The sequence below is a fragment of the Pelodiscus sinensis genome, chromosome 29 (assembly GCF_052426305.1).
Source record: "Pelodiscus sinensis isolate ZL-2025 chromosome 29, ASM5242630v1, whole genome shotgun sequence".
NCBI classification, from domain to species: Eukaryota; Metazoa; Chordata; order Testudines; family Trionychidae; genus Pelodiscus; species Pelodiscus sinensis.
The window spans coordinates 7,166,218-7,184,390 of record NC_143080.1 but is presented as its reverse complement, the minus strand read 5'-3'; the positions used below and the strand labels follow the sequence as shown (position 1 = coordinate 7,184,390).

The 18,173-nt window shown below is 66.8% G+C and overlaps 1 protein-coding gene across 2 annotated transcripts; it reads left to right on the top strand.

The window, feature by feature from the left end:
- Positions 1–1,374: 1,374 nt before the first annotated feature.
- PLEKHH3 (pleckstrin homology, MyTH4 and FERM domain containing H3) lies at positions 1,375–16,729 on the top strand. 2 transcript variants are annotated; one of them, XM_075911335.2, is made up of 13 exons: positions 1,375–1,667; positions 7,036–7,091; positions 9,088–9,176; positions 9,858–10,052; positions 10,357–10,514; positions 10,814–10,937; positions 11,721–12,018; positions 12,717–12,924; positions 13,296–13,423; positions 13,686–13,806; positions 14,091–14,540; positions 15,005–15,196; positions 15,378–16,729. In XM_075911335.2, exons 1-13 carry the CDS (start codon positions 1,530–1,532, stop codon positions 15,573–15,575), a joined length of 2,355 nt encoding a protein of 784 aa, XP_075767450.2. In that variant the 5' UTR covers positions 1,375–1,529; the 3' UTR covers positions 15,576–16,729. The 2 variants fall into 2 exon arrangements, with proteins under 2 accessions (XP_075767450.2, XP_075767449.2); XM_075911334.2 differs by having other exon boundaries at positions 13,296–13,432.
- The last annotated feature ends 1,444 nt before the right edge of the window (positions 16,730–18,173 follow it).

The following is an 18,173-nucleotide window of genomic DNA, read 5'->3' as shown; positions in this document are numbered from 1 at the left end:
GCATTTCAATGCCATTTCGTTAAGGCGCTGAGAGAAATGCAGAGTGGAAGTAGGTCCGACCATATGGTGCCCTCTGGTGTTTGCTGCCCCAGCGGGTGGTCCAATAGGCCTGCTACACCCAAGCGCAGCAGTAGTGCAGTGTCTGTTTACAGTGGATTTGATGCAATTACTGGATAGAATTTTTGCATGTAGATTAAAGAGTATCTCGGTTTGGGGGCTGAGTCAACTAGTAACCCTCTCCCCCACCACCCACCTAGGAAACAATTCTCCTCCCATGGTTGTGTGTCTCCCAGCTCTGTCAAGTCCCACACATTACTGCTGGGAGTCTGGGGTCCTCCTGCTAACCCACAACCTTCCAGACGGAGCTACAGGCAGAAAAGCAAGTGGCTTTGTGGAGTGACTCAGCTGATTCCGGCTCCTTGGGTCAGTGTATTTTGGTTCTTGTGCACAATGTGGCTGTGGAAGCCAGCCAGAGGTGAGGGGTGGCTGGCAGGAGTGGGTGGGCGAGGCAGATCTGTGGCCGGCAACGTGCAGGTCAGACTATGACTGGGAGGGTCCCTGCTGGCCTTAAAGTCTCTGAAAGCAAATAAGCACCAGAGCCCTCAGTGCTCTTCCGGCTGCACAAAACATTTTGCAACTGGTCATTTTAAACAAACAGATTCCAGGGCGCCAGCAAAGCCACTGGAATCAGCAAAGGAAGTGCTTTGTTCCTCTTGCCTCTTAAGTCCTAAGGGGAGCTGCTGAGACTCTGGAGAGGGCTGCATTTTCTCCTCCCCTTTTTTAGCCAGTTCAGGTCAGGGCCCAAGGGTATTTTGCACACAGCTCTCGGGGTGGCTTGGTTCTCCAAGCCCCCTGGAGGTGTGGGTTCAAACTGGGGCACGTGTAGGTGCCCCCTGCTCTGCAAAGCGCTTAGGGTGTGGGGGGCATGTCCCCTTCCCCGCCCAGGGGCACCTGCCTCTCAGCGCGGGGGAGGAGGGTATGAGCGTGTGGGAGCACATACAGTGGGTTGGGGGGTGTACTATGGCAGAGTGAGCTGCCAAGAGAAGTCCCAGTGCTGGCTAAGAAAGACCCTACCCAGGGGCCAAGCTCTCCACCTTCCAGCTAGCCTGGAAAGCCTGAAAACTCGGCCCTGGGGAGGAAGGGGAGTCACAGACCCGAGTGGCCAGATTTTCCCGGGGAGAGCGCGCTTTGGGGGCTCTTTTCCATTCCCCCCAGGCAGGCACAGGGGGCAGCACGTCTGCGCTCCGGGGCCGAGCGACACCCGGGGGAGGGGGACACATGATGCAAGAGGCCGCGGCGGCAGGCGGGGCCCCTCGGGCACCTGCTGAGCGATTGGCCGTGACTCATGACGCGCATGCTACCTCCCCGCCCGTGGGCGGAGAGAACCGGGCCGGGTTCCCCCTGCCGGAGCCGGGGGAGCGGCCCGCAAGAGGGTGCCCGTGCGCATCGGGGTTCCGCAGCGCGCAGGGCTACCCGGCCCGACGAGGGCGCAGCACCTGCCCTGGGCTGCTGGTGCCCGGGCGGGGGGGATGCCGTTCCCGGGGGGGCTCTGGTGCCTGCTGTGCTGCAGGCAGGGCTTCACCCTGCTCCGGCGGGACTATGGCGAGCCGGACAAGGAGCCGGACGGGGAGGAGGAGTCCTTCGAGCTGCGGAGCAAAGGCGCCCAGGTGGGTGCGTTGCGCGTTGCGCGCTGGACTTGGCGGCTTTTCGGGCGCCTTGCCGCGGGCTGCCCGGTGCTCGGCCCCTTGGGGTGCGCTCCCTCCCCGCCTGGCCAGGCCCCTTCCCGCTTCTCCGTGCGCGCGCGCTGCTGGCTCCCTCCTGTGGGACGTGCCTCCTCCCGGGACGGGTCCGGTGGCTCTGCGGAGCCAGTCGCTTCAAAGGGGGCCGGGCGCGCGGTGGCGGGGGTCCCCGGGCCCTGCTCCCTGCAGGCTGAGTGGGCGCCCTGGGGTGCTGTTAACCTGGCAGCTCCCTGGGAAGCGGTGGCAGAGACCTTGGGGCGCTGGGCACCCCCCTCCCAGCACCCCTCAAAGAAGGGAGGTGGCATCGGACAGTGCAGTAGGAGACTTGGGTATCCCCTGGGTTCCGGCCACCCCAAGAGCGTGGCGTGCGCCAGCCCTATTAAGGGGCCCTGCTGGGGGCGCATTGGGGCTCCGCAGCGCGCAGGGCTACCCGGCCCGACGAGGGCGCAGCACCTGCCCTGGGGCTCAGGGGTCTCTCCAAGGCTCCGCTAGGCCTGACCCATCTGGGGTGGCTAGGAAGAGTCGTGGGCCCTTGTGGCAGAGGGTCCTGCGCTTAACAGGCCCTTCACCCTGCTCCTGGCACCAGTGTCTGCAGGGACAGAAAGCCACTGTGGCCCCATCGGAAGGGGCAGGGAAAGGTTGGAGCTGTCTTGCTGGTTGGGCCTGCAGTTCTGTGTGAGGCAGTGACGTGGGGGGGGGGGGGTTGTCTGGCCCTGGGCTTACCACAGGGAGTTTGATTTGCCCCCAGGCGGGTTACACCGTGTTGCTCTGAATCGGCTGCCCAGCCTGCACTGGCATCCCCCCTTCCCACCTCCCCGGGCAGGCAGCGCCATCCCCACCCGGCTCTGCAGAGCGACGTGCTGAGGCATGCACCCCTGAGCAGGCTGCCGGCTTCCAGCAAATGCTGCCGTTCCAGGGGCAGGCTGGGCCCTGGGCGCCAGGGCTCCATTTCCTGGCTGAGCCCCAGGCTCCGAGTGCCACCCTGGATCAGTATTTCCGGAGAACCCCCAGCCGACTTTCCACGGACTCAGCCCTAGCAGGTGGGGCTGGGTTTACAGGTTGCTGAATTCTCTCGAAAACTGCAGCCTGCATGTAAACCCTTCCTGTGCCGGCTCTTTGGGGCAGCGGCCTCCGTCTCACTGCCCCGGCTCAGATCTGGGGGTGCTGGTAGTGTGGCTGGATCCTGTCTCCCCCCTGTCTCAGGAGAGGCTGTGCAGAGCATGGTGCAACAAAGCCAGGGTCTGTCTTGGGTCTCGGGGGCCTGCTTGTCTGAATCCCCAGCTGCCCCGGCTGCTGGTTTGCCAACCCCCTGGGAGAGATCTCGCAGACTGGGAAGGCCGAGGGGCTGTGGCATGGGTCAGACGTGCAGAGAGGCTGTGATGCCCCCCTGGGATCATGCTGCTCTCCCGTACGGTGTGCGCAGGAGGGGTGCGGGGTGCCCTGTCTGACTTGCTGCTGCTCTTGCTGTTGGTGCACAGGGACTCCCCCCCACCTGGCCCAGCCCTGATCTCAGCGGAGATGCCTGTGGTGCTAGCCGTGGGGAGGGAATCCCATGTCTGCCACCACTTTCCCAGGGCTCCCCAGAGACCTGGCTCATCCTGAACCTTAAACGGAGGAGTCTGGTCTGTGCAAAGGGCCCAGAAGCCTTCATGTAACCACAGAGCAAACAGTGTCTCCCCCTGCCAGCTGCTGGTACCCCCAGCCCACACCAGGCAGCTGCCCCTAGCCAGTGGAGGAGGCGATGGAAGGAGCTGGGGCCAGTCTGGAGGGCAGAGAGGGCTGGTCGCTATACCCTGAGCTCTGTGTGCCAGGCCTGTGCTCACTGGCTAAGGAGACCGGGGGGGGGGGGTCTGTCTTGGGCGCAGGGGGAGTGGGAGCTGTTTGTTTCCTCCTGGAAGGATCCAGGTGATCCTGCCCCTTTAATGCCACTTTGTGCTGTAATTCCGAGCCTGTGAGAGTCGGCACAGGGACCCGGTGCCAGGCCCACGGGGCCAAACAAGTCAGCTGAGCGCTGATCCTGCACATGGCCCCGCTGGGGAGCGGGCGGCCCCACATTGCCCTGTCCCACCGCCCCGTGTGGCCACCCCTCGGTGCTGCGCCATGGCACTAGCCCCAGGGGCTGCAATCTCTGGTGTTCTACTGCCCGAGTAGTGGGGCAGGGGACGGTAGGGTACCCCTGCTGCCCCAGGGCTGCAGCTAGGAGGTGCTGGTGGATGGAGCCCTGAGCCCCTGCATATTCCTGGCCAGTCAGAGTGACTGGAAGGGGACTGCTGGCTGCACAAGCAGGGCCCGGGCGCTGGCCGTGTGAACCGGCCCGGGAGGGAGCAGAGTGTCGGCTGCTGGCAGGAAGACATAGTTGGAGCCGGCCCAGACTAGATCAAGCCTGGTCCAGCTGGCTTCTTCTGCAGCAGCCTCCGGGCTGTTCTCCTGGGTTTGGTGTCGTGGCTGCATGGGGCTGCGGTGTGGACAGTGGGACACGGGGCAGCCTCCATCCGGAGTGATGGCTGCCGGGGGCGGCCTGGAGCCGGTGCGTGGGAGCTGCAGTTGGGTAGCTCTGTCCCAGAAGTGGTGTGCCACAGAGATCAGCAGGGGTGTGTCTCCTCCGTTCCCCCGGTCTGAGCCCTGGTGCTGACCTGGGGCCCTGGCGCAGCAGCCTCTGGGACTCTTCCCTCAAGAGGCTCGGGATCCATTGGACGCTGAGGCCTTGGCTCTGGCAGGCGAGGCTTCCTGCCGAGCTGGCCACCCTGGGGTGCCAGCTCCCAGGGCAGAGAGAGACCAGCCAGGCATGTGAAAAGTCAGCAGTCACCAAAAGGACTCACAGGGCCCCAGTGACTTCCTGGTATGCCGGGCCTTCGGGCTGCCCCAGGGCCTTTCATGGCTCTGCCACCGGCGGGTGGGGCCAAGCTCAGTGAGGTGCCAGTGTGCCCTTGCCAGCTCCAGATGGTGCCCAAGCCACGGCGCTGCTGTTCTTATTGCTGTTAGATAAGGAGACTTAGTGCTTCCCCTTCCCCCAAGCCGGCTCGGAGCCAAGGGGACTGGCGGCTGCTCTCCCTCCCCATCCGGCTGGGCTGAGCAGCGCCCCAGGGCCTACCCCCGCTGTGCTGTCTGTATCAACCCACCTTAGGTCATGTGTTGCCTGGGGTGTGGCAGCCTGTGCTGCCCTACCAGGACCCCAGTGAGCACCTGTCTGTGCAGGCCGAGTTCCCGGCGCCCAGCCCAGGCTGAGGGCTGTGGGGCTGGGGACCCAGGCTGTGTGGGGAAGGTGCAAAGGGAACTGTGGCCCCTCTGTGATACGCACTGGGCAGCTCCCCAGAACTTGGCACCTGCCGTCGGCGTTCCCTGTCAGCGGAATGCTTGGGGGGGCCATGCAGGAGAGATTCAGGTGCCACCCAGCTGATGAGCAGAGCGCCCACCGCCTCCCTTAACAGGCAGCCAGTGTTATTCTTGGTGGTGCACGTGCCTTGGTGCACATGACAAAATGTATTCCACACACATGTGGAAAAACAATTAGAACTTTGCCTGCCCTTGTCCCTGACTGGGCCGCGCTGTCAACGCTGCCTCTCCAGTGCCTTGGCTCTCCCGCTGGCAGCTGCCCAGATGTGCCTTGCAGGGGGTCCGTGGGGAGGTTTTTTATGCGGGGTGTCCGTTTAATGGGGGGTGCAGGTTTGTAGGAGTGACTCCTGCCTGAACTCGGTGCCGGGCAGCTGCCTAGGCCCGGGCTGTTCACTGCCTCCAGGGAGGTGTGCTGGGGCTGCGGCTAGTTTGGGGCCGCAGCCTCGCCAAGCCCTGTCCTTAGGAACCCCCCTTGGCCTCCATCGTGGGAGCAGCCGCCCAGCCCTGCACGCTGGGGCCTGGCTCCTGCCTGTTATTTATAGAGCCCGCAGCTCCCCCGCAGCTGGGAGGCAGCCAAGGCCCCGCGGCTCGGCCCAGGATCTTCCGGGAAGCTGGTCGGGGAGCGGGGAAAATATTTCCCTGCTCTGTGGCTGGGTGCGGGGAGTGTGTGTGTGTAGGGGGGGGGGGGGGGGGGGGGGAGGATGCTCTGGGCAGCTGGGGCTGAAGCGAGCGGAGCTGTCAGTGCAGGGGCTCCGGTTATATTGGTAACAGGTGCTGCTAATGCCACAGGTCAGCCCAGCGAGCGGCACTTCTCAGTACCTGCTAGAGCCCCCCCTTCCCCCCCCCCCGCCTCCGCTCTATTTTCAGCTGCAGCCTCCTGTCCTTTGCTTCTGTGGTGCATCCAGTCACTAGCAACCCCCCCCGGAACCGCGAATGGCCCATGGACTCCTCCCTTGTGAGGGTTTGTTACTCTGCATGCGCCTGCCAGTGCCCCTCAGTCCTGACCTGCAGCTCCCTGCTAGCCCAGCTCTGGTCTTCTCCCCCCCCCCCAGCTCTGCCAGTGCCCCTCAGTCCTGACCTGCAGCTCCCTGCTAGCCCAGCTCTGGTCTTCTCCCCCCCCCCCCCCAGCTCTGCCAGTGCCCCTCAGTCCTGACCTGCAGCTCCCTGCTAGCCCAGCTCTGGATTCCCCCCCCCCCCCAGCTCTGCCAGTGCCCCTCAGTCCTGACCTGCAGCCCCCTGCTAGCCCAGCCCTGGGCTCCCCCCCCCCCCAGCTCTGCCAGTGCCCCTCAGTCCTGACCTGCAGCTCCCTGCTAGCCCAGCCCTGGACTCCCCAGCCCAGGGCCCCCCCCCTCCAGTTCTGCTAGCGCCCCTCAGTCCTGACCTGCAGCTTGTGCTCTCCCCTCGGGAATAGTAGGACTTTCTAGGCCGGGTGTACTCCCCCCCCCCCCCCCCGAGCTCTGCTGATGCCCCTTGGAGCTGCCTGCCGTGTCACCCCCGCCCCGTCTCCGCTCAGCAGTCTGGGTGCCACCAGGAGCAGGGGGGCCGTGAGCTGAGTTTAGCCAGCGTCTGTCCTGCTGCGGGGCCGGGGAGGCTCCGCGGGGCCCCGTTGGCGCGGGCGGGAAGTCAGGGGCCCCGGTTACAATGGGACTTTGTGCTGGGAGCGTGTTACTCAGCAGCGACCTTGTGCAACGCTGCCCGGGCCGGAGCCTGGCGGGGTTGGCTGAGGATACCGAGTGCGGTGGGTCGCGTACTTCCTCCTTTCATGTGGAAGTGGCCGGGGACGGTGCCGGCTGCGTGATGTCTGCTCCCACGGTGGGCGCCGGTCCCCGGCTGCTCAGCTCCGAGGGGCTGAGACCCTGGGCAGATGCTTGGGCGCGGGGGGGAGTGGGGGAGGAGAGAGGTGGGGGGGGGGGGGTGTGCACCGGGCAGGGGATCCTAACGGCCCCTCTGCCTTTGCTCCCAGGGGCCGCTGCCGCTGAGCCTCACCCAGCCTGTCCGCACCAGCAGCGGCTCCGAACGGTGAGTGCCTTGGGCCAGGCAGCCCCTGTCCCGCCTGCGCCCCAGCTCGACTTCTGCTCCCCTAGACTGGCCCGGCGTTTGGCCCAGGTGGGACAGGGCTGGTTTGGCCCCTTGGCTGCTTGAGCACAGGGCCCTGCCCCGCCCCGCTGCTGACCAGCTGCTACGTGGCTGGTGCCTAGCGCGGTGCCCTCTTGCCCCGGAGCCCCGCTGCCAGGCCAGGGAGATCTGGGGGTGAGGGCCCCTGGCCCTCTTTGCCACTGGCTGGTCCAGCGGGGGAGGGGATGCTCCGTTACGGGGCTGTTGGGCCCCTGCCCTCATCTGCCACCCCCTCTGGGCGCCTCTCCCCATGGTGGAGCTAGCTCGCTATGGCCCTGATCCCCGTGTGCCCCCATCCCGGGCAGAGTGCTTGGCTGAGTCCCCTCCCAGATGGTCTGCGCCCCCCCCCCCAGGCTCTACCCCGTGGGACCCTGCTGAGCTAGGGGTGGGGTCAAGGGGCACCCAGCTGGTATGGGCTTGGCTGGAAGGGCAGTGCCCAGGCGCAGGCCCATGGGCGCGTGGCTCCGCGGGTGGCTCAGGCTCTCTGCAGGGGCTCCTGCTGCCTGACCCTCCCCACTCATCTGTAGTCCACCTGGGTCTTGGTCCTGTGGGGTATTGGGATGGGGGGAGCAGGGCCTTATCCAGATGGCAGGCTGAGGCGGGGGAGAGACAGGGAGGGGGCAGAGCATCCCTGGGCCTGCATTGCGGCCAACAGCCCTGCTCCTTGGCTGGCTCTGGCCTTTGTAAACCGCTCACACCACAAGGCAGTGCTCAGCACCAGCAGGGTGGGAGTTTGCAGTGTCCCCAACACCACATATGGGAGAGGCAGCATTGTCCAGTGGGTAGAGCAGTGGGCTGGGAGCCAGGACTCTTGGGTTCTCTCCCTGGTTCTGGCAGCGGGCTGGGGTCTAGTGGGTTCGTGTGCCTATATTTGGGGGGCGGGGAGCTGAGAGTCAGATCTGATGCTTTGGGTATGTTACTACCCTTCACTGCCTCAGTTTTTCCCTCTGGAGTGGGGCTGCTCCAAGGGGCTTTTGGGAGACCCAGAGCCTATAACTGCCTGCTTGCTGTGAGGGAGCGGTCCCCGGTTCTCCGGGGGGGGCAGTGCTTTCAGGGGAGCCCATGGAACCACAGTGGGTTGAGCAGAGCCAGGAGCTGGGATGCTCCTGCTGGGGTCCAGAGGCTTGTATCAGGGCCCTGTGGTTGGCTGGGCAGATCCTATGGGGGGTGTCAGGGCCCGGTAGGGGGGGAGCAGGTTCAGGGCCCCACGGAGCCTGCAATGCTGCCTGCTCCGGCTGCTGCCGCCAGCATTTTTCCTGGTTGTTCATTTTCCGAATTCCTTGGCAGGCCGTGAGTGCAAACGGCTTATTTTTAGCTGGGGGTTATCTGCATCCGACGGCTCTGCTGCTTTCCCACCGGGCGGGGTTGCGGGGGGGGGGGGGGGGGGAGCGGTTTTGGCTGGCCAGGGAGGGTCGTTCCCCTCTGGATTTGTCTGGGTCAACCCCCACCCCCGCCCCGCTGTGTGTGAGCTTCGCACCATCACGTAGCAGGCTGAGGGTGCCTCCTCGTCCAGGCAGAGGCCAGGAGGATGGGGCTAGATGCTGGAGGAGGGAGGCTGGCTTTGCAGTGTTTTGTTGGGGAGGGGGCCTGGGATGACAGGAGCCATGAATTCCCTGCCTCCGGGGCCCCTCCCAGGCCCCTTGGTGGGGCCTTGGCAGCTGGGGTGTGGGCAGGGTCTCCCGCTGGAGCACCGCCTGTCTCAACTCAGGCCGAAGGCTGTTCCCCTCCCACCCCCCGCCCCGAGGTATTATTTCTGTGCCCCCTGCCTGGCTGTGAGCTCTGCAAGCCGGGGGCTTAATGGGGCTTCTGCTGACCCAGTGCCCACAGCCAAGGGAGCTGGGGGTCTGGAGGGGACTGGCTGGCCCTGGGGTCCCTGACTCACCCCCTGTCCTGGCCCCAGGTCGCTGCCGGCCTCAGAGGAGATGCGCAGCCTCATCACCGAGAAGGGCCCGGGGCCAGTAGAGGACGATTCTGATGCCATCGTGAAAGGTGAGTTTGGGGTGGGGGGTGGGGAGGAGGCTGGCAGGCAGCACAGCACCTGGGCTGGGGGATGCCAAGGGGCAGAGGGCTGGCAGGGCAGCTCCCTGCTTCCCAGGGCCTGTCCCTGTGTGTGGGGAGGGCTCTGTGCTGGCCCAGAGTCTGAGCCAGCTGGGCTGGGATTTGGACCCGGGGCCTTGAATCTGCTGCTCAGACACCGGCTCCCTCCTCCCCCACTGGCTCCTGTTGCATTGCTGCAGTCGCCGGCAGGTGGTGTGAAGGCCCCAGCACGGACATGTCCTGGCCCAGGCCCCGCTGGCTTCCTGGGCTTGCACCAGGTGCTGGCTGGACGGGAGTGGCATCTCCCTGGTTGAACCTCCCTCCCCAAGCCAGGCCGGCTCTGCCTACAGCTTTGCTCCTGCCCCCAGCTGCCGGCGTGGGGGGGGGGGGGGCCTCTGGAGCCATGCGCTGGTCCCCCAGGGGCGGGACTGCCCACTGGGTCCAAGCAGAGTGAGTCTGGGCTGCCCGTTGCTGAGGACTGGCTCACTCCCCCGCCCCACGGCAGCTCAGCCCCTTCCCCTGCTCCCTGCAGGTGGGGCAAGGGGCTGCAAACTGGCTACAGCCGCCCTCGTGGGGGGATCTGGGGTGGTGCTGGGCCCTGGGGGAGCTCACCCCGTCTCTTTGCCCCCCCAGGCTGGCTGCAGAGGGAGACGCGGGGGGGCATGAAGGGCCCATGGATCCGGCCCCGGAAGTACTGGTTTGTGCTTACCCAGGACTCCCTGGATTACTACAGCAGCAGCGAGGTGGGGGCCAGGCGCCTGGGCACCTTGGTGCTCACCAGCCTCTGCTCCGTGCTGTGGCCCGACAAGCAGACCTACAAGGAGACTGGTACGTATTCCCGCCCGCCCTGGGGCCAGCGGCGCGCACGCTGGGCAGGGAAGGGTGTCGTCCTTCGCAGGGGCCCCGGAGGGCGTCCGTCTGGAGCACAGACATCACCAGCGTCCTTGGCTCGGGGTCTGGTGTTTCTCCGCCTCCAAGGGCCCTGCCTGCAGCCTGGCACTTGTTTGTGGCTGTGGGGGAGCCGGAGCTGCGGGGGGCATGGGAGGAGGCTGGGGTGGGGTGCATGAGAGGGGTGGGGCGGGGCGAGTGGCCAGGGGCCCGGCGGGCTGCGTGAGCGCTCTGCCCTTCGCAGGTTACTGGAGCGTGACGGTGTTTGGCCGGAAGCACTGCTACCGCCTGTACACGGAGCACCTGAACGAAGCCGTGCACTGGGTGTGCGCCGTGCAGAAGGTCATCCACAGCAAGGCCCCCGTGCAGACGCCCACGCAGCTGCTCATGCGCGACATCGAGGTGAGGCTGAGCGGGGGGGCATGTGGCCTGGAGGGTCCCATCCTGGAGCCTCCCCTGGGACCCTCCACTCCCCTTGGCTGGAGGCCTTGCTGCACCCTCCTCCTCCCGGCTGGTTCCCCTCGGGTGGGGAAGCTGCTGCCAGACAATCACTGGGACCCCACTAACCGGGACCTCCAGCATCTGGTGCCAGGGCATGGAGCAGAACCCCCAGGCCTGGAGCCTGCAGCCCCAGCCCCTGCCTAGGCTGTGCCCGTCTGTGCCTTGCCACCCGCTCTGCAGCCCTGCTCCTGTCTCCCTAGGAGAACTGCGGGAGCCCCGAGATCCTGGAGCAAATCCACCGCTGCAACCCGGTCCTGCGCTACACCAGCAGCCCTCTCTACGCACCCCTGCTGCCCTTCCCCTACGGCAGCCCCGAGCCAAGCGGTGAGCGGGTGGGGGCGGGGCTGAGCTCGGCGGCTCCCTGTGGGGGGAGGCTGGATGTGATGCCCGGGTGGGGGGGGGGGGGGCAGGCATTCTGCCCCAGGAGCGGGAGGGGGGGAAGGATGCCGGCAGGCAGCGGGTGCTGTGTGAGTGCTGGGGTGGGGTGACCGACGGGTCGGTGCGGGGCGCTGCCCCATGGATGGGGAGCTTTGGGGGTGGGGGTGCTGCCCAGGGAGCTGGGGAGGCGCCTCCCCCTGGCAAGCTCAGCAGACGTGGCTCTCAGCTGACCTGCCGCCCAGACCCCTGAGTCCCCCTCATTCTGATTCTCAGGTGGCGGCTCTTGTGGAAGGTGCTGCCCCACGCCCAATGGGATGGGGGCAGGGGCCCAGCCAATGCTGCGCTGGGCACGGTGCCCCCGCAAGGCAGGCAGGGGCTGGGATTGCTGCCTGGAGCAGGGTCCTTCCCAGGGACCCACAAAGGCTGTTGGTGCCTCAGGGCCTCCCCCCCCCCCGGCCCAGTTCCTGCCTGAGGGTGGGTTCTGCCCTGTTCCTGGCTGCCAGAGGAGCAGGCCCAGCGTCTGGCCTAGGAGGTGCAGGGTGTTCCCGTCTGGGTTGCCATGGTGATACTTGTGCCGGGGGGGGGGGTGTGTCCAGGTGGGTGTTTGCTGATGGGGGGGGGGGCCCTATTGTGCCAGGTGCCATCCCAGAGCCCGGTCAGGGCCGAGCCGAGGCCAGCGAGATGCAGGGCCTGGCTCCTGCCCCCGCTAACCGAGCCGTCCGCCCGCAGCCCCCAGCCCCCGCGGCTACACCACCCTGCGCGACGAGGCCGTGAAGCTCTTCAACTCCCTGCAGCAGCTGGAGTCGGAGCGAGAGCCCGGGCCCCTGATCCAGGGCGTCCTGCAGACCTGCCTGGACCTGCCGCCCCTGGTCGACGAGATCTACTGCCAGCTGGTCAAGCAGACCACGGAGCCGCCGGCCCCGGGGGGGCCTGGCAACCTGCGCTACTGGCAGCTGCTCACCTGCATGAGCTGCACCTTCCTGCCCTCCCCGCCCGTCCTGCGCTACCTGCACTTCCACCTGGGCAGGTGTGTAGGGGCAGGGAGCGTGCACCCTGGGGGACAGGGCTGCGAGTGGGGGTGGGGGGCATGCTGGGCAGGGTGCACTGGGTCTGGGGTCCATGGGCAGGGTGGGTGAGGCAGGGCGTGTTTGCTCCAGAGGAGGTGCCATGTACTTGACTGGAGGGGTGAAGGACTTTGGCTCCCCCCCCAATGCGGAGCTAGGCAGCAGGCCTGGAGCAGAGGGGCATCTGCCCTCTTCATTGGGCCAGTGGCTTCCCTTGTTTCCTACGTCCCTGTCTGAGCCCCTGTAGGATTGTCTGATCCCTCAGGCCCAGTGTGACCTTGTGGCAGGGAGTTCCATGGGCTAACAGCGCTGGGTGTTTCCCAGCCCCTGGGCCTTCCCAGCTCTGGTGCGAGATGCCAGCAGAGAGACGATCCGGCTGCTGGGAGAGCCGGTGAGCTCTAGCCAGGCAGGGGGATTGTAGTGCGGAGGAGATCTGGGCTCTGAGGTCCTGCAACCCCTGACGGAGCTGCTGGAAGAGCAGCAGCAAAGGCTAAGCACTGGATGCCCTTGGTGCAGAGCTAAAGCCGAGGTCCTGGCTCCAGGGCCTCCAAGTTGCACCCCCTGGAGCCTGGCTCCGGCGTGGCCGGACCAGAAGGGCTGGGCTCCGGGCAGGACGGTTGGTGCTGCCGGTTCCCTGACCGCCCCATCTCCCCTCCCGCAGGACGGAGCGCGAGTTTCCCGGCTCAGAGATGGCTGAGTACGGGCGCTTCATCGGGGCGGCGCTGGGCAAGACCACGGTGCGGGAGTGCGTGCCCTCCCTGGACGAGATCCTGGTGCTGACCCAGCGGCAGGACATGCTCTGCACCGTGCACTGCCCGGGCACCTCCGCCTGCACGGTGGCCATCAGCTCCCACACCACGGCTGAGGAGGTGAGCTGGGGGGTTCAAGCCTTGCGGGGTTCGGAGCCTGATGGGGGGCCCAGCACGGAGGGGAGGCTCCCGGTGGGGGTGCCAGCTGGAGTCCCAATGCTCAGGCTGGCAGGGGCAGCAGGGCTGAGCTGGAGGGGGCAGGTTTCCCCAGAGGGGGGGAGCAGGTGACCGTGGCACGTTGGGCCCAGGGCGGCGGTAAGCAGGCTGGGTGCTCCTGAGCAAAGCCTGGCTCTTGGACCGAGGGGTGTGGGGGGAGCTGCTGGGAAGTGCTGGGGATGCCCCCCCCATGACCTGTCTGTGTCCCTTTGCAGCCCTGAGCGCCGTGGCCCGGGGCGTGTAGTCACCCCTTGGTTGCCTTTGTCTCGCCCCAGGTGGCCCGGGAGCTGGTGGCTCGGCTGGGCTTGTCGCGGAGCCGCAACGTCTTCGCTCTTTACGAGCAGAGCCGGCACCACGCGCGGCCCGTGGGCAGGGCCACGCTGGTGGCCGACGTCCTCACCAGGTTTGAAAAGTAAATGTCCCCTCGTGCTGTCGTCTCGGTGGGGCGGAGGGGGCAGCGTGGGGCTTGGGAAGGGGGAGGCGGTGGAGTGTGGGCCGGGGGAGGGGAAGGCAGGCGTGCTCATGGGGCAGGAGGAACCGGGTGGGGGGCTGGAATGTCGGTGACCTGGGCCCCCTGGCGATAGCCCCGGAGGGGAGTCGGGGCTTGCCTGCGTCCGTGTGTCCTGGCACTGACGGGCGCTGTCTGAACCTTTGGCCCCGCCCAGCCTGGCAGGGAAGGAGACGACGCAGGACTCCTCCTGGAGACTCTGCTTCAAGCACTACGGCTTCCTGGATACGGACAACGTGCCCCGGGACAGCGTGGAGTTCGCCCTCCTCTTCGAGCAGGTAGGAGCCGGGCCCGGCCCGGGCTGAGCAGGCAGCTGCTGGCGGCCCTGCCCGAGGGCACCAGGCTGCAGCTCTGAGCTCCTGCGCCGTCACCGTGGGGGCATTGGCCCTGTGTCCTGAGCTGGGGCCTCGCATGAAGAAGGGGGGGGCCTATGTGTGCCTTAGAGGGGGGGGTTGTCTTCCCCTGGGACCGCTCCACAGCTGAATCCTCCCCTACTGGAGAGCCACCCTCCATCCTCCTCCCGCCCCTTCCCCCCCATCACTGAGCCTCCCCTCTCCGGCAGGCCCACGAGATGGTGATCCGGGGCCACGTGCCCACCTCGGAGGACACGCTGCAGGCCCTGGCTGCCCTGCGCCTGCAGAGCCTCAACAGCGACTTCTCCACGCACGCCCCCGTACCCCGGCCGGAGGAGCTCTTCCCCCTCCAGGCGCTGCACTCTCGTCTCCAGGCCTCCCGCCAGGGCTCCCCCCGGGGCCCCCGCACCCGGCTCTGCACAGGGCTGCTGGCCGGCGCCCTGCCCTGGGGCCACGCGCTGGCCAAGCAGCAGGCCCAGCAGGACCAGAAGCTCCGGGGCCGCCTGCGGGAGGAGGGCGCCAGCATGATGGCCGCCATCGTGGACCGGTGGAAGCTGCTGCAGGGCATGGGCCGGGCTGAGGCCATGGGCGCCTACCTGGCGCTGGTGCGCGAGTGGCCAGGCTTCGGCTCCACCCTCTTCGACGTCGACTTCCGTGCGGTGAGCGCCTCGTCCGGGCTGGGGTCTCTGCGGTAGGGCCGTGTGCCTGCATCCCCCATCCCGAGCTGGGGTCTATACAGCAGGGTCGTGCTCCCCTCTCCTTCCCCCAGCCCAGACCCTGTCCCCTCTGCAGAGCAAGCAGCAGAACTCAGCTCACGCTTTCTGTAGGACCTACAGAACCTGGAGCTGCTCTGCTGGGAGGCAGCTGTTTTAAATGGGCTCCCCTGGGGTGGGTCACAGCTAGGAGATGAGCATTTCCTGGGGGAGCTTCCTGGGCCCCCCCAAACGGGCCCTGGCAGTCACCCCACAGGAGACTAAACCCACCCACGTAGAGGGCAGTTACCCATCCTTGCCCTGAACTCTTCCAGGGGGTACTGAGCAGCCTGGCCAGGAGGGGAGGGGTAATGGGGCTGGGGGGAAGGGAGGGTCTGTGGGGCTGACCCTGACACTCCCTCCATTTGCAGAGCCCCGAGGGCAGCTGCCCCCAGCGCCTATGGCTGGGGGTGGGGGCCAAAGCTGTGTCCCTGTACAAGCCCGGGGAGGCCGAGCCCTTCGACAGCTTCTGCTACGGCCGCATCTCGTCCTTCGGGGTGTCTGACAGCAGCACCTTCCGCCTCTCCGTGGGGGACAAGGACCTGCTCTTTGAGTGCGCCCGGGTAAGGCCCCACTCCTCCCCCCCCCCCCCCGACGCAGACGGGGCCAGGCCTCCTCCCTGCAGCTCCCCCCCGGAGCGCAGCCCTGGCGCCGGTGGCTGTGAAGTGACGGGGTGGGGAGCAGGAGCCAGGCTGAGCTCCAGCACCCCTTGAGCGCCCCTGACAGACCTCTGCTCCCCTCCAGGTGGATGAGATCGCCCAGCTCCTGCACACGTACCTCACCAGCCTGGGCACCGGGCAGATGCCCCCGGGGGAGGAGCGGGCTGACGGCGGCTGCCCTGGGAACTCTTTGGACACGGACGTCCCTCCCCCGCAGCAGAGACTGTGCCCAGCAGCCGACTCCTGGTGGCACCTGCCCAGCACAGGCTCCTTCTCCATCTAGCGGGCTGGCTGCGTGTGCCAGCCCAAGTGACGTGGCCTTTGGCGGGCCCCCTCCTGCACCAGCCATGGCCCTGGCATCTGCAGGGGGCTGGGGCTGCCCCGGAGTGGCGCTGAGACTTTGGGCCCACCCGGCGTGGGGAGCCGGGTCAGCAGCTGCCAGGGTCTGGTTTGGCCCTGGGGTCGGAGCCCCTGGTGCTGCATGCTCCCAAGGAGCTGGACCCCCAGTTCCCAGCGTGGCGGCCGTAGCCCCTGGCTCTGAGCGGAGGGGCCCAGAGACTCGCTCGCCCCTGCTCAGCTGTTGGGTCGCTCGTTTAGTTCCTTAATTTATTTGTAGACTTGCTCGCTCCTTGCGCTCTCTCTGGCGCCCTCCCGCCGGGGGTGCCCAGCCTGGCAGGGGTGTGCCAGACACCACGTGGCACTTGATTCCCGCCTCTGCCTTGAGGCGCTGGTGCCTTGCCGGCTGGGGGAGGGACAGTGGCGTGATTGGGCATGCCCATCCCTGCTCAGGCTAGAGCTTGGCCCTTGCAAGTCCTGCTTGGCTGGCCGGAAGAGGGGGGGCGCCCGGCGGGCTGTCCTGTGCACCCCCTGGGTTCTGGTGATGTTGGGCACTTTGCTAGGACCATGGGTAGAGGTGCAGGGGCTGCTGTCGGAGCCACTGCTGGTCCGGCACCCTGGGCTGACGCTCATTGCAGCGGCTCTCCTGGTGCTTGCAGGGTTAAGGAGCCTCTGTGTCACCTGCCTGCCTGGGGCCCAACTCCCCTTGGTTGAGCAGGTGCTGGGTGGGGCTCCCAGGTGCACAGAGGAGAGCCCTGCCCTGGGTAACTTGCAGCGAGCTTCCCCCCGGGGCTACAGAGCCCTGGCAGCAGCATCCTGCCTTCCACCCCCGTCCTGTCTGTCCTGTGCGCCACGCGCCGTCCCTCGCTCTGCCCCAGGAAGCTGCAGGCAGCCTCTGAGCGGCAGCTTGTTCCTGTGTGGGCCCATCTCCCTGGGTGCTGGCCAGGCTGCCCTGGAGCTGCATTCGCCCCAGGTGGGGGGCGGTGAAGGCCAGGCCCAGGAGGGGAGCCCCTTTGTGTTTGTGGGGGGGAGCCAAGCCTCTCCCAGCATTGCCTCTGTCAAGTTCTTGTTTTTGTAATAAACGGCCAAGGCGATCACCCAGCCGGCTCCCTGCTGACATGCTGCGGCCCCTGGGCAGGGGATCCCTTGGGGCACGGGAGGGACAGCAGCCTGGCATCTGTGTCCAAAATTGGGGCCTGCACTAGCAAGCATCCAGGGCAGCCACCCCTGCCTGAGTCTGCAGAGAACCTCCGCCCCTCATCTGGAGAAGGGAAATTGCCACCTTCAAAAGCCTACAGCTGTGTGTCCCCTGGGTGCTCCTGTGGCCGGACAGGACTGGGGCAGGCTCTCGGAATGGCAGCAGCAGGATCTGCTGGGGGTGTTTCCCGGTGGAGCCCGGCCTGGGTAACCCAGCTGGCCTCTTGTTCACCTGTTGGTGATGGAGCCCTGCCCAGGTTGGGAGGGACCGGTCTGGAGCAGTGAGGGTGGGGCTGATGTGCAGGCCTGGTGGTAGGGGGGTGGCAGGCGGGGAGGGGGCAGGGCAGACCTGTGTGTTGCCCCCTCGGCCACCACTTTGTGTGCTGGGAGCTGGGGCCTTGGCCCAGCCTGCCCTAGAGTCAAGCTGCCCACTTAGCCGGGCACTGGGGCCTCGTTCTGGGCCCTGCTGGGGGCTTGTGATTCCTTGTGGAGTCAGTGCCCCAAGGGCCGAGGCTGGCAGCTGGCCATGGCAGATTGGGCTGGTCCCTTCTCCCAGCCCGAGAGCCCTGGCACGGAGCCAGAGCGCCGGGGAGCCGCTATCCCACCTTGCCTTGCTCTGACCTCTGGCATTTAATCAACACTGCAGCCACCTCCCCCTGGCTGCCGGCCCAGCCTCCCCCCGCGCCCGCCTGGCAAGCAGGGGGAGGGGGCCGTCTCCAGCATCCATCTGTGCCCAGGCGGGCAGGGGGCTGGGCTGGGCACATGGCAGGGGACTATTTTTAGCTCCCATCTCCTGCTGCTGGATCAGAGGAAAAGGCTAATTCTCACCTGGGCTGGAGCCAGGGGTGCCCCCTCACTTCCACATGGGGAGGGGGTGTTGTCGGGCTGAATCCACCCCAGCTGGGGCTTTGCTGTGGTGCCCAGGTATGCTCTTCAGTCTGGCAGGGTGGGGGTCTGTGCCCAAGGGGCTCAGGCGAAGCTCCACCCCAGGATCAGCGAGCAGCCAGGGCCTGGCAGGAGCTCTGGGGAGGATCAGCCCCAAAGCAGCGAGGGTGCCCTCAGCCTACTGGGGGGGAGGGGAACGCTGGCTGCATCTGAGCCATGGCATTTGTAGCTCTGCTCTCCCCCCCCCCCCCCCCCCCAGCAGGGCCAGGGCCCGCACACACAGCTGGCTCCTCTTCTTACTGCTGGGCTGTTCCATGGCCACTAGGGCGAGAGGGGTCACGGGGGAAACGTGATGTAACGGGGCAGAGGCCACCCCCACTTTTGGCTCTCTAGTGCCTGGCACTAGGCTGCTGCCAGGCCAAGCACATTAATCTGCAGGGGCTGAGGCCCCCCTGCAAGACAG

What these genes read in the sequence shown, in the direction of transcription:
- PLEKHH3 (XM_075911334.2), top strand. Translation starts at nt 1,530, where the DNA reads ATGCCGTTCCCGGGGGGGCTCTGGTGCCTGCTGTGCTGCAGGCAGGGC. An exon ending in ACCAGCAGCGGCTCCGAACG is followed by an intron (nt 7,092 to 9,087) that starts GTGAGTGCCTTG and finishes TCCTGGCCCCAG; the next exon opens with GTCGCTGCCGGCCTCAGAGG. An exon ending in TGCTCATGCGCGACATCGAG is followed by an intron (nt 10,515 to 10,813) that starts GTGAGGCTGAGC and finishes CTGTCTCCCTAG; the next exon opens with GAGAACTGCGGGAGCCCCGA.